A 15,112-nucleotide genomic window follows, 5' to 3' on the forward strand; every position below is an offset into this window, starting at 1 on the left:
ATGCAGCTTGTTACTATGAAATAAAGAAAGCACAACATTTGTCCTAATAACCGACAGAGGAAACTTTGCTTTATATGTTTTAATGTTTACAAAGTTGTGACACTGAAGACTCTAAATTAAATATAATAAATGCAGGACGTCTCATCTTTAATTCCTGGGTTTATTTTTTGGATGATTAAACAGTTTTTAAACCAATATACCACTTTTTATATAATCGTATCCATGTTGTACATCCATAAGTCTTTACAGTATCAATAAAGTTTTTAGCAAATTGCAGTGATTTTACCAGAGCCCGGAAAAATATACCAGAAAATCAACCCGCAGTACAAACACTGTTACTTAATTAGTGATGCAACATTAAATTTAGAGTGACCCTGAGTAACCCTGAGTGTAGTGCTTTCTGCTCGAGGAATGCCTTTAGTGATGGAATAGCACTGACTCGTTTAGACATTCGTTAGCTTAAAAACAAACAAACAATCAGCATCGTTGTTAAGATTTCAGGCGATCAGGTGGAAATCTGCTACTGAGAGCAGTTACTGTTCATCGTCTCGAGGATGAGCTCGTAGGCATCACGTACGCTGGGGTGAACACCGGACGAGCCTTTCCGGACCTGTGTGCCCAAAACACATAGCTTCCTCCCGTCGCCCACCGAACCCAACGCCATCGACTCGTACAGCTCAGTCACCCCACACGCGCCCGCGAGGTCCTGAGAAAACAAGAGTTTAATAAACAAATAAATGATAATAATATATATTCCTTTTGATTTATCTGTAATAATAAACTATGAAGCTTGGACCAAAACTAAATATAAATTGTCCTATTAATTATTAGAAATATTTCCCAAATTTCAAACATTTTAATTGTAAAAATAAAAAAATAAAAAATAAAAAAAACTGTAATTGTTTTCATTTTAAATGTCAAAAATCTGCTTTTTTTATTTGCTGTAAATTAAAAAATAGATGGAGGGAAGGAAGGAAGGGTTGATGGTAAGAAGGAATGGAGGAAGAATGGAAGGAAGGAAGGATGGAAGAAAGAAAGAAAGAAAGAAAGAAAGAAAGAAAGAAAGAAAGAAAGAAAGAAAGAAAGAAAGAAAGAAAAAGAAAGAAAGACGAGAGGATGGAAGAAAGGAAGGATAGATAGAAGTTAGAAAGAAATAATAGATAGATAGATAGATAGATAGATAGATAGATAGATAGATAGATAGATAGATAGATAGGAAGGATAGAAAGAGTTGGAAGGATAGAAAGAGTTGGAAGGATGGATGGATAATCGAAAGAAGGAAGAAAGGAATGATGAATGGATGAAAGAAAGAAAACAGCTGAACCCTACAAACACATTAAAAAATTCAAATAAAAACATGTTTATGTAAATATTAAACCCTCCGGGAATCCCAGGGTTCTGTTTTCTTTACGGGTCTTAAAAACACATTTTAATGTACATTCATTACATACACCTGCTAAAAAGAGAGAACGATTCGGTCATGTGACATTAATGATTCCTCTGTGCGGTGTGAAATACATATTGCGTGTTTACCTGTTTGTTAGCGAGCAGGACGAGCGGCAGGTACGGCTCTAATCCCAGAAGCAGGTGCAGGCTGGTTTTAGCGAGAGCGGAGCGCTCGGAGTCGGCCGCGTCCAACACGAACACCAACACCCGAGCTTTCTTCAGGTACATGGGCCAGTATTCTCTGAACTTCTCCTCACCTCCAACTACACACAGTACAGAGGGAACGGACCACAACCATCAGTTACCATCATGTCAATGTAGAAATGAATTCTGTTCAGTACTGGGGTTTATTATGGTTTAGGATTTGATTATTGAAAAATCCGGGTTGTTGATTAATGATTTACTAGAGCAGATTATATAACTGGGTTTATACTAGTAATTGAGCACTTTAACAGTGAAACAAATTTTATCCAGGAGATTGGATTGGGGATGTTAATGATAATTTAATAAGGAAAGGTTCCCTGGTGGTCTAGTGGTTAGGAGAGACTTGATGAATGCTATATAAAGCTATATAAAGTGTAAAAGGAAAATCGAATGGAAACTTTGGCAGACCTCCAAAACATTTTCTGGAGCCCACTGAAGAACAAGCACTGTCCTTTATAAAGATCTATTTGGTATAAATATTTAAATACAAGGTTCGTTTCAGCAAATTTTACATCTGATATTCTCTTCGTAAGGGCCGAAAGAACAAAAAAGAAGAAACGATTGAATACGAAGTTCACAGACGATTAACAGAAAAATCAAAAGGCGCCACCCTGTGGTGAATTATTGTTCACGTGTCCCAGGCGTTTTTACTTGCGCTACCAAGCTACGTACTCTCTAGAAACTCGATGTGCAGCTCCTCTCTGTTGATCGAGACGGCGTGGAACCCCTGAGTGGGCGACACCTGCTGCTCCACGCTGCCCGTCGCAAAGCACTGAAGAAGACTGGTCTTGCCTGCGCCGTCCAAACCCAACACCAACACCTGAGAACCTCTTGCTTGCTGCACATATACACAAGCACATAGGAAAGCAAAACCATCATGAATACATTGGCACTATACACTGCCCCCTGCTGGATGTACTGGAAGCCTTTTCTTCGGTTTTTGCGATACATTAAGGGTTTATTTTAGAATCAATGTCTTACGATTTAGTACATTTTCGTCCATGAATATGTATTGAATTATTTCTAATAGTCTATTCGCTTCCTTTTTATAACTTTTCTCTCAGGTGCGCTACATCTAGGAGTGTCTGTTTACATTGGCATTTCTATCCAATCAGATTTCAGCCGTTCATTCCACAATGGCTGACCAAGAAGAAGATATCGACCACATGAAATTTTCAAGAAGAGATGGACCCCTAGAAAAAACTAGGGAAAAAAATCGTTTTATGAGGCTGATATCGATTCTTCTGCTTGAGATGATGTATGCTGGTGGTGCAGCTGTGGCTCCAGTGAAAGGAGACTTGTTAAATCGTGTTCATTTGGTTTCTTGTAATTCATTGGGTTTCTTTAATAATGAAGTTTATTTTTACTATATGAGATTCACATTTGTGATGTTTCTACCTAATATTGATGCTTTCTATATCCATGACGTGATGATGATGATGATGGTGATGGTATCAAGAGGTAAACTGATTCAGGTAGGACACCAGTGAATGCAGTGAAAAGTTCATTGGTTGATTATCCCACCTCAGTGTAGAGAACCTCGAGGATGCAGCAGGAGAACATGTGCAGGAACTTCAAGCAGCAACAACTTATTATAGACCTGACAACATAACCCACATCACCACCACGTATATCTAATCGCAACATATACACTGGGGAGGAAAGAAAAACGTGTTGATAGATATGACATCTCCATGGTTTCCAGGAAAAGATCTCAAAATCCCCTTTCGTAAATGCAAATGAGTACAGTTACAAGATTTAACGCGATATACACCTTCTGAGAAGATGATGTGTGGATTTTGGACAAGATTCAGAGATACCCTTTAGCCCCAAAAGTTTTTGGACAAATGTACATTAAGCATATGAGCTTGCTGGAGATCCATACTATCACATGCATTGTTTTGGTGAACTGCCAGGGTTTTGGGGTGTGGCTGAAACACCTGAACTGATTTTTGGTTACATAAGTTTGTCATCGATATTTCAAACTCGAGCACTTTTAAAGTCGAAGTAGTTAATTAGAATAAGAAACGATTCGTGACGTCACAATTCGTTTGCATGGCAACGGTTTTGAAAGGTATGAAGGGCTCCATGGGGACTGGTCAATGTGGTAAAGTAACACTAGGACCGGGTGAAGTTGTAAAATCTAACCGAGTTGTGATGACAGGTCTCGGGCAGGACGGAAGCAGCGTCCCGCGCGGTTTCGGGTTTGATTTCTTTCTCGGTGATCTGCTTTTGTTTCTCTGCCTTTAGTTTGTGTTTTGAATCCCCTTCCTGCGTCCCTCGTCTTTTCTTGGTGTCTCGTAAATTCCAGATGACAAACACGACACCTCCGGTTAACGCCAGAGCAGCTCCGGCTAACCACGCTTCTCTCAGCCCGGGCATGGTCACTCAAAACCCCGCAAAAATATTCCCGAGTTCCTCATGAGCTCGCGGCCATGACGAGCACTAAGGGATTAGGATCCGAGGGTTGCCAGATTGCAGCGCGTTCACAACATTGACGGGTTGCCAGATTAGAGCGTATTCGCACCTCCAGAGTTACCAGATTGTAGTCCATGCCCATATTCTGGGTTGCCAAATTATAGCGCGCGCACACACACACACACACACACACACACACACACACACACACACACACACACTCTCTCTCTCTCTCTCTCTCTCTCTCTCTCTTCCTCTCTCTCATTCCAGGGTTGCCAGATTAAAGGTAATTTACACTTTCCTGGTCGACAATTGGAGAGCATTAGTATTAACATATTCAGGGATGCCAGATAGGAGCGCATTAACCCATTCAAGGTTGAGCGGTTGCAACGCTTTCAAGCGTTCAGGGTTGCCAGATAGGAGCTCCATCACATACTTAGGGGTTGAGAAGTTGGAACTCATACAAACATTCTGGGTTGCCAGGTTGGAGCACATGCAAAAATGTTGGCAGATTTGAACGGGTTCTCACAATTGCCAGATTGGAGTTAATTCCACACACTCGGAATGGCAATTTGGATTGCGGTTACACATTCAGAGTTGCCACGTTGATATTATTACATCTGTCCATATTTACCAATTTATAAATAAGTTGAAGACCTGCAGTAACTACAGGGGAATTAAGTTGATCAGTCACACCATGAAGTTATGGGAAAGAGTAGTGGAAGCCAGGCTGAGAGAAGAGGTGACCATCTGTGAGCAACAGTATGGTTTCATGCCAAGGAAGAGCACCACAGATGCCTTATTTGCTTTGAGGATGTTGATGGAGAAGTATAGAGAAGGACAGAAGGAATTGCATTGTGTATTTGTGGATTTAGAAAGCGTCGACAGAGTGCCAAGAGAGGAGTTGTGGTATTGTATGAGGAAGTCAGGTGTGTCAGAGAAGTATGTGAGGGTGGTGAAGGACATGTATGAGGACAGTGTGACGGCAGTGAAGTGTGCAGTAGGTACGACAGACTGGTTCAGGGTGAAGGTTGGACTGCATCAAGGATCGGCCCTGAGCCCTTTCCTGTTTGCAGTGGTGATGGACAGGTTGACGGACGAGGTCAGACAGGAGTCTCCTGGACTATGATGTTTGCAGATGATATTGTGATTTGTGGTGAGAGTAGAGCAGGTTGAGAAGAGCCTGGAGAGGTGGAGATATGTGCTGGAGAGAAGGGGAATGAAAGTCAGTAGGAGTAAGACAGAGTACATGTGTGTGAATGAGAGGGAGGGCAGTGGAGTGATGCAGTTGCAGGGAGAAGAGCTGGAGAAGGTGGAGGAGTTCAGGTACCTGGGGTCAACAGTGCAAAGTAATGGAGAGTGTGTTAGAGAAGTAAAGAAAAGAGTGCAGGCAGGGTGGAGTGGGTGGAGAAGAGTGACAGGAATGATTTGTGATAGTAGGGTATCTGCAAGAATGAAAGGAAAGTTTATAGGACTGTGGTGAGACCTGCGATGTTGTATGGATTAGAGACAGTGGCATTGAGTAAAAGTCAGGAGGCAGAGCTGGAGGTAGCAGAACTGAAGATGTTAAGGTTTTCGTTGGGAGTGACGAGGATGGACAAGATTAGAAATGAGTTTATTAGAGGGACAGCGCATGTAGGATGTTTTGGTGACAAGGTGAGGGAGGCGAGATTGAGATGGTTTGGACATGTGCAGAGAAGGGACATGAATTATATTGGTAGAAGAATGCTGAAGATGGAGCCACCAGGTAGGAGGAAAAGAGGAAGGCCAAGGAGGAGGTTCATGGATGTGGTGAGGGAAGACATGCAGGTAGTTGGTGTGAAAGAGGCAGATGTAGAGGACAGGGTGGTATGGAGACGGATGATCCGCTGTGGCGACCCCTAATGGGAGCAGCCGAAAGAAGAAGAAGAAGATAAATAAGTTGAATAGGTTTGAATAATAATAAAAAAATCTTATGCAAAAATTTCAAGAGGGAACTCAATATCCGATGTTACACCCGTTTTTTATATATAGATTTATCTAGTTTCATACCTGTTAATTTGTTTTGTTCTCTTTCACTGTGCTAAATGTGTTTAACAGTATTTAAGCCACGGTCCAGGCCAGGCTCGATTTTAAATCCAGGGACACCCAGGTCATGAAAAATTCCAGTCCTGAGTTATTAAGGGGAGAAAATTGCTAAAAAAAAGTCTGAGTTTTTGCCTACCAGACATTTTACAGTACTACACTTACAAGTTGCCTTTATGTTTTTGAAGACATTGTTCAGATAAAAAATCCATTTTCCTGCTTGATGAAATCGTTTCACGTCACCGATTCAAATCCAGGATCGATCCCAAACTCGGTTTACTGTGTGCATCAAGTGAAATTATGTGTACACGTGTGTTCAATAGTGAAAGTATGTACAGTCCAAACGGTACTGTTTAACTAATGAATATGGATAACTAGCAATAATAACAAATATCCACAAACGAGACATTCTGTTCTCAAGGAAATTTTTATTAAGACTTTACATGGGAGCTGTCCTTTCTGTTCGATTTACACTTTCAGTCTCCCGCCCGATCCTACGGAAAAACAACCGGCCGATATGCTTTTCAAGGAATTACACTCGCAGGCTTGATTTATCCAGGAGTTTGAAAAATAAATAGATTTGAATTTGCATAAACAGCATTTTTTCTTATTGTTGTTTGACGCAAAGTTAATGTCTGCATACAGATTGAGCAGGTAAGTGTATCAAATAAAAGGATACGGAGATGAAATATAGACTAATGAGGTCATGAGCAGGCAGTTTGTTTCTTTAATTTACCACAAAAAAAACAAAACAAAAGTCCCAAGTCCATAAATAACAGGTATGAAACATTTGTTTGTTACAGAAAGCAAAAAAATGCTGACTATCAGCACTTTCTTCGCGTAATTTTGATTTTAAAAGGACTTTTAAAATATTAACGCATAACCGAAGGATGTGATGGTTAAAAACTCGAAAAAAAAAAAAAAAATTCCCTGGGTCAGATTTTTGTTTCTCCACGTCTAATCGCAAACAACATTCCCCGGATCCCTCCTTTGATATTCCTGTCACTAACTCCGTTTCCCCTCAGGCAGCGTTTCAATTCTCCAAAGGAGGGCACATAAGGAGGGAGCTGGGTAATGGACTTAGTCTTCTGTCTACCATCCTCCTTTTCCGCCCTTCTTTTTCTTCTGCGGGACTTTTTTACGTGTCGCTCCGGGGGCGGCGGGTTTCTGTTGCCGTGGGGGCACGACGTTGGGGGCGGAGCCGGTGCCAGACCCGGGTCGAGGGGACGTCGGGGGGCTGCTTGCTGTTTTGCTGGCGTCCCTGAAGCATGCAAAATGTCCAGTGAGAAAACATACGGCGCAAAACATTCTCAGCATATTTTCTAAATATTTGTGTTCAACTCACAGTTCTGCTGCGCCGCCCGACGTCGCTCCCTGAGTTCCTCTTCCCACCTGCTCCTTCTTCTTGCCCTTTTTCCTCCCGCGGTAGTACGAGCGCTCTCGCATAGGCAGCCAGCGCTCGGGGTCAGGAGTCGATTTGGGGTCGCAGTTCTTGGGTAGTTTGCCTACGATAAAAACAACAAAAACAAACTCAAATCACTAAACCCTTTATAATAAATACCCCTACACCTTAATTCAGATACGCGGCGTGCAGACACAAATACCTTTCTTCTTTTTCTTCTTCTTTTTAATGTCCACTTGGCTAAAACAAAATTAAAAATGAATAACATTTCATAGAATATTTTCAGCAGCAATAAATTTTTTTGTGTGCAGAAATAAATACCCCTGTTCCTTGGGCGGGTTTTCGCCCACAACTTTGGCTGCTTTTTTCCTGACGTTCGTGGCTCCATGAGAGTTCTCCAGCGCGTCCACGTCGATGTTAAAAGACATGGTGTCAGCAGAGGGCAGATGCTTACTGAGCCTGAGAAAGACGGCAGCTCAGGAAAAAGAAACTTTGAAAGTCAAATGGGCGATATGACAAAAATATCTAGCAAAAATATTTATTGGCTACAAAAATGAACCCCATAACCTAATTAGAGGTCCATACAGATGGTTTTTCCGGGTTGCGTTATACAGTACAAGAGTGGCCCCTACAGGCACATTACTGACACTGCATGCTGTTTTTTTGAAATGTCTATTTATTTACTTTTGTACTTCATTTTGGATGAACAGGTAGTCCCTGAACAGTGTATTACATCTAGGATTGAATATCTTTTTCCCCACATGTTGCAAAAAGATCGGAAGGAAGCACAGGGTGCGTGTTCCCAAGGATACGCTTTGGCCTTGTCTTGATCCACGAGCGAGTAGGCGGAGATGAGCTGCGCCAACGTGTGCACGTCTTTCGGGTTTTGTTTCCAGAGCTGCTCCAGGTCGGTGATGCACTCCTTCTTTCTGCCGTAACGGAGCTTAAAATTTGCCGCTTCACGAATGAGAGAGAGGTGTACTGGGGAGCTGGGCTACAGAGGGGAAACAACAAAAAGAAAAACATTGATATTTTGCATAATATCTTGACAGACCGAATCTGAATCAAGCACCAGAAACTGTTATTAATGCACTTGCTCTTTACCATCACTTTCAGGCATTTATTATTCAGTGTAAATCTAAAATGAATACGTGTATACCGTATATAATGCCATAGAGTTCTTTCCATTTCAGTCTAAATAAAAGAAAATGCCACAGCGATCCAATGTAACTCAATTAATCCCTTTAAATTAGCACGATTGGAACCTATATTAGTAAAATATATGAATTTCCTTTTTTAATTACTGACTCGGTTAAAACTCCTATTAGGCTCGTTCCCACCTGTTTTGTTCTATAATACTGGATGGTTTGGGTGAAGACATCAATCGCACTGTCAATGTCCTCTTCATGGGTATACATAGTCACCAGAGCGGAAACCTGCGTCGCGTAAACACACAATGTTACTTCACCAAAAATCACCTCTGGAAAAGAAGTGAACAGGACTAGTAGCCAAACGTACCATTCCTGGTTTGTGCCTAAACTCCTCTATCGACCTCAGAATGTCGCAGGCTTTAGTCACGTGGCCTGCAAAAGGACAAGAGAACGCGGGAAAAAATACGTGATTGCGTGAACGCGTTACGAGAAAGGAAACCACAAGTCAGAAACGCACCTTGGGTCAGATAGAGTTGTGCCATAGTCAGTTTGATTCCAGAGGCGCTTTCTGGATGCTTTTCTGAAAAACACTAAAGAGAGAGAGAGCGAGTAATGGAGATGAGCAAAATGTTCGAGCTGACATATAATCCAAGCAAAGGCAATCTAAAAGTGCGTCTTAGTCCCTTAAAAAAAGGGGGAATCAGGATGGCGTTAAACATGAATGTGTACCTGCAGCAGCTCCATGGCCTTGCTGTGCTGTTTCTCCCGACAGAGCTGAGCGACCTGGATGAGAACTGGCTGTGGGTGTCCAGGGTTCTGTGACTGCAGGTTCGCCGACAACTTTCTGCACTGATCAGCCTGCGGATTTACAAAAACACAACAGCTGTGAATTACTGCATGACAAAAGGACGCATTATTTGAATTTCTTCGGGGGCGTATGAACAGACCCTGATCGCACACTAAAAATCTCGATCCGTCCCGTAGTTTCTGAGAAATAACGTTGTGACTGTATGCAATTCATCGCTGAGGTCATCTTGCACCACACTAGAGCTTTTACAGATGTTTAAATGTAGTGTTTCGAAATGCCGTTCCAATTAGAGTCCTTAGATACGGCATCTTGTATATGCGGTCGTGAAGGAATCGTCTTTGGTGTATATGTGGGTTGAGAATGTTCCAGTGCAGGGGGCGTACCTGGTTTGTGTACATGGCGAGCAGCGCTTTGTTAAAGTCGATGGCTTGGAGCTGCTTCTTGGCCAGTTTGTATTCCACCCCCTCGGCGCTCATCAGCTTCACCTTCTTCTTGGAGTCGAACACGTTTTGGTCCTGCGGGTTCACAGAGACTTTACATTAACGCCATTTAAAATGTTTGACGCGTTGATTTATGACATGATGATCACAAGCCAAGAACACTTCATATTTATTATTTTTACACCAAACGATCTGTCCTTCGTACCAGTACAGAACAGCTCAGTTCTTATGGATATGCAGAAAAAAATGACTTCTTGCAGAAACAAGCGGCGTTTCGCAATCAACCAATAACGTAAATGTTTTTCCCGTACTGCACTACCACTTCAAAACGTCACATGTTTAATACCTTGTTGATGGTGATGATGTTATTGGCAGTGACCGCTAGTAGACCCACATCAGACGGCCTGAGGAAGAGAGACAATATCTCAGTTATAAAAACTGACCTTCAGGTGCTGATTTCTGGATTCCACTGCTTCCACAGATAAAAAAAAAAAAAAAAAAGCTTGACTAAGTACCATTCGTGCGCTTACTTCAGTTTGATGACTTGGTTATAAAGCTGCAGCGCGTCCTCGGTCCTGCCTTGGAGCTGCATGACGAAGGCCATCTGAGAGTGGATCACTGCCAGCTCAGAGTCTATATCCTCCTCGGTCATGTCCTACACAAACACACAGTGCACATGACTACCATTATATCCAAACCACACGTGTATTGCTTTATAACCCTGCTTATATTTTGTACTGCGGTGAGGCACGTTTTAAACTCAGAGGGATTTGGAATGGATTCGGTCTGTGCGTTAACGATCGAAATGCTGAACAAAAGTATTGTCTTAAAGAGGAAAATATGTCGAAGAGACACTCACCGAGTCTTCTGCCAGAGATATTCTACACAGCTCTGAGACAAAAACAAACAGACAGAGAAAAATCACACAATCAGACCAAATCACTAGAATTATTTATCTAATCCACCCATCCACCCTTATATATTATTTATTAAATAAATAAAAAATTCAGTGAAATATTTACGAAGCATGAAATAATAAAACAAGGAAAAGGAAATTATTTCTTTCAGTCACTTTTACAGCGAGTTCCAACAGAATAAAGAAACAATGATACCTTATAATATACAGCAAAGTGTTCTATGACATTAAATAACCCCCCCTGAGTGTTAAACTCTTTTCTTTTTTGAAACAGCTAATTAAGCCTTTAAACACCTCAGCAATAAGCTGGGTTGTGTACATTAAATCTCAAAGTCTGTAGTCTGCAGCCCTCCAGCACTGGAGTCTAAGACCATGTCCAATTTAAAACTCCCATGACCCCTGACCTTCGGCTTCCTGGAGTTTTTTCATGGCCTGAGCGAGTTTGCCTCTGCCGATCAGGTTGCACGCGGCGTTGTAGCAAAGCTCGTACGTGCTCTCGGGCAGCCCCAGGTTCTCCTGCACATGAATACACAGAGACGAAAGGAGAAAATGGAGTGGTGGAAACGTTGATTTGATGTTTGATGATTTTCTTGTTGTTACCCAAATACATATAAAATGTGTTAATTCGTTTACTGCATGATTATTACCCATTTATTTTCACTCTCTTTCTTTGCTACAAAAAAAAAAAAAATGGCATAATTACAGGTAGTCCTGACTTACAATTGAGATGCATGCCGATAACGGCGGCGTAAAATCTCGTGAGTGGAGACGTGGCCTAGCCTACCCACGAATCTTAAAGAATGATTAGTATGGGGTAGTATTCTGTAATGTGTTTATATAACAAACAGCAGTTTACAGTACTGTACTGTATAAACTATACAGTATATATGCACGTGGCAGTGTGGACTAGCGCCGGTTCGCAAGTGGAAGGGAAAACTGTGCAAATCGTGCACTGGGAAAATTAAAATATTTTTACAATATTGTCGTATCGCTGTCGTAACTGAAAAATCGCGAGTTGAACCACCAGAACTCGGGGACTACCTGCAATTGTTTAATTAGCAATGCTGCCACCTACAGGATACAATTTGAACTGCAGCAACAACCAGTAAATGATGGTCAAATAGACATAGCTTTCGAATTCACGCGCTTGATTGTTTGTATGGTGCTTTTAATAATCAACATCGTGCCAAAGCAGCTATACAGAATAAAAAAAAAAAAGATTACAAATATATACATGTTGGCATCAGAAATCAGTCTTAGGTACGAGATGCATCTTCATGGCTTGTGAGTGTATTCTTGCTGTGTGTGCTGTTTTGACTCACGGGTGTCGCCTTCTCCCAGGTGCTCCGTGCGGCCTGCACTGCGGTGAGGTTTGTCTTTCTTTCCTCCTCGTACTCATCCTGGGAGTTTCTGATCAAGTCTTTATACACTGATTCACACTCTGTGTACCGCTCCAGCCTGTACAGCTACACACACACACACACACACGAATGCACACTGAGCTCAGAATAATTTGTCTGTGGAACATGTGATCAGCAATAATGTCTGAACAAAACCTAATAATTAGTAAAAAAAAAAAAAAAAATGTGTGTGTATGAGCATGCTCACCACTTGACCGTAAAGCTCTTTGACTTTGTCCGTCTGCTCGGGGATTGCCTCGATGGTCTTGAGAGCGCTCTCCACTCGGTTCAGCCGGTACTCGCAGTACGCCTTCTCGAACCCGATCGTCTCACTATGGACAGACAGGACAAATCTTACACTGCTGCTGAATGCAAAAAATAAAAATAAAATCACATGGCGACATTCGGTTTACTTCCTGTTGTCCGATCATCTCCGTAGTGAGGGGTTTTAAACGTGTGGATTAGTTCTAATGACTCTATAATGCGATTACTACGTTACGGAGGTTTATCAGGTAATCCGTCAGCGTGAGAACGTCACCTGTGGTGACGCACTGGTTACCTCGTGAGCGACTTGGTGTGGGTGTTGATGACGTTGAGCGCCTCTTTGAAGCCTCCGGTCTGAATGAGGCACACGATTTTACAGCGCAGCGCCGTCACGTCGTCCTTATTCTCGTGAAGAACTGGAACAAATTTATTAAAAGAGAAATAATTATAAGTAGTGTGGGAGATTCTTATAGGAATAGAAAGAAGCTCTAAAGTATGATCCATCCATCCATCCATCTCTCTACCTGTATAACTACATGCCCATATATCTATCTATGGCCATTTTTTCTGACTATCTAGCTAACCACCCATCTGTCTATCCCTCTATCTATCCGTCTTACTGACTGACTCTCAGTCTATTTATCCATCTCTCTGTCTAAGGGTCCAACTATCTGATTTATCTATTCATCCATCCATCCATCTAACTATAACTGTCTGTCTACCTATCTATTCATCCCTCCATCTTGTATCCATCTAACTATCTGCCTGTCTGTTTATCTATTCAATTATCTATCTATTTATCTGGCTGTCTGTATGTCCTTCCAACCACCAATCTGTCTGTCTGTCTCTAATGTCCATAGATCATCAACTTTCATTTGAATCCCCACCATCACCCTCAGTCTCTGTGAATATACAGGGATTTCTCTGTCTTTGATTATGACAATTAGAACACCTCCGACCCCCCCAAGTGACGTCACCGCGGGACAAACCGCTAACTTCTCCCGTGAATTACAAAAATACCCGAGCATCCGGGACACAGAAACCGAACCCCACACACAGTGTTAGGGACATTCTGTATTAATACACATGGAATTTCTTACGGAATCTGACCTGCTGAAGCCTCTGTACGTGATAAGGACACGTAATCATTCATTATCGTTTCTCTCTCTCTCACACACACACACACACACAGAAAGACACGTCGCTTTATCACGCGCACCTCCATGGCCTTTAAAACACACACTTCATTGCGAAAACAGAAGACTGTGTAATAGTTACTCTTGTTGACTGCCTTGAGCGCTCTCGTGAAGTCGCCATTTTGTCCGCAGCGGTTCACTTCGGTCCACAACGACGCTACAGACCCCGCACCGCTCGCCATCTTCCCCGACGTGATTCCAATTTCTGTGCGTTTCTCCTTACCCCTTTCCCCACCCGTATTACTCCAAACCCCACCTTCTCGGATTCCTGATTGGGTTGCGTTGCGTTTCCTGGGCTGTGATTGGCTGAAAATGGGACACACGGGTAACTAAAAGAGGATGCGATTGGTTGAAATAGGTGCCACTCAAAAACGAAAGCGCGAGCTACCGGAAATCCCATTCACATCATGTTCTTTTCCGGGGCTTTTGAACTTCTATAATAAAAGTGATGCACTAGTCAGGACGTAAAACTTGATGAATGCAAATAAATGAAAAGGAGTATAAATTATTGTTAGGAAGCTACAGGATTGAGAACACGCTCAGTGTTTTGGCCTTTTATAGGTGAAGCGTGGAAATAGAACTGAATGGGAATCCTTTCTTACACAAAAAAAAATCTAATTTAAAAGTCTTTAGGTTTGATCTTGGTGTCGTCCTCATCTGCTATCTCTGGTAGATTAATGAGACAGGTAACTGGCCTTGTGTATAGTTGACCCTTAATGTTGACCTCTGCAGACCTTACTTCACCAAATTACGTCCATCTGCTCCAAGAAATGTCCTTATCACTCTCCCGATCAACCAAAGGGCTCGTGGAAGCTTGGTATCAACAGTCTCAGCATGCCATTTGTGTCATAGTTGGAGATTGGGTAAATAGTGTCTCACGAAGCTCGACCAAAAATGATCAGTGAGAACTTGACTTTGTCTCCATCTATGGATTCATCGGCAGAGTATATTACTTGAGGTAAAGAGCTGTCTGGCCACCCCATGAGCAGAGGATTTGGGGTAATTGGGTCTGCTACATTGGAGGAGACATAACCTAGGGGTTTGCTGTTGAGGACTCCCTCTATCTCGATAAGTACTGTTTAGAGGACTGCTTCGGTTACTGTTTGTGCACCTACTACTGTACGGAGGGCATTTTAAGAGATCGGCTCTCCCTTTCCCAGCTACCACCAAAGTGAGGGGCATTAGGCGGGTTGAACCGCAATTCAATCTTTTGTTTGGCGAGATGCTGTTAAAGTTCCTGGCTGCAATTCTTTAAGGCATCTCTTAGCTCTCTCTCTCCATCCCGGAAGTTAGTGCCCTGGTCAGATATCAGTTCTGGGGGGTGCCTCTGCGTGCTATAAATCTCCTCAGAGACATAAGGAAGGAATCAGTGTCTATAGCTGTGAGATGTTCAATGTAAACAC

The 15,112-nt window shown here is 42.3% G+C and overlaps 2 protein-coding genes across 2 annotated transcripts; both read right to left on the reverse strand.

The window, feature by feature from the left end:
- Positions 1 to 141: 141 nt before the first annotated feature.
- Positions 142 to 4,143, reverse strand: arl9 (ADP-ribosylation factor-like 9). The gene is made up of 4 exons (XM_046866931.1): positions 3,799 to 4,143; positions 2,323 to 2,488; positions 1,534 to 1,709; positions 142 to 706 (listed from the first exon to the last, which is right to left on the reverse strand). The coding sequence occupies exons 1-4, from the start codon at positions 4,030 to 4,032 to the stop codon at positions 521 to 523; spliced, it is 762 nt and encodes a 253-aa protein (XP_046722887.1). The 5' UTR covers positions 4,033 to 4,143; the 3' UTR covers positions 142 to 520.
- A 2,397-nt stretch (positions 4,144 to 6,540) lies between these two features.
- On the reverse strand, positions 6,541 to 13,947 carry srp72 (signal recognition particle 72). The gene is made up of 18 exons (XM_046866741.1): positions 13,792 to 13,947; positions 12,809 to 12,929; positions 12,458 to 12,581; positions 12,172 to 12,315; positions 11,254 to 11,365; positions 10,793 to 10,824; positions 10,464 to 10,588; positions 10,280 to 10,337; positions 9,877 to 10,008; positions 9,415 to 9,543; positions 9,203 to 9,275; positions 9,053 to 9,117; positions 8,875 to 8,970; positions 8,347 to 8,528; positions 7,856 to 7,993; positions 7,737 to 7,774; positions 7,478 to 7,637; positions 6,541 to 7,393 (listed from the first exon to the last, which is right to left on the reverse strand). The coding sequence occupies exons 1-18, from the start codon at positions 13,889 to 13,891 to the stop codon at positions 7,225 to 7,227; spliced, it is 1,998 nt and encodes a 665-aa protein (XP_046722697.1). The 5' UTR covers positions 13,892 to 13,947; the 3' UTR covers positions 6,541 to 7,224.
- Positions 13,948 to 15,112: the final 1,165 nt, after the last annotated feature.

The sequence above is a fragment of the Silurus meridionalis genome, chromosome 14 (genome assembly GCF_014805685.1).
Source record: "Silurus meridionalis isolate SWU-2019-XX chromosome 14, ASM1480568v1, whole genome shotgun sequence".
NCBI lineage: Eukaryota > Metazoa > Chordata > Actinopteri > Siluriformes > Siluridae > Silurus > Silurus meridionalis.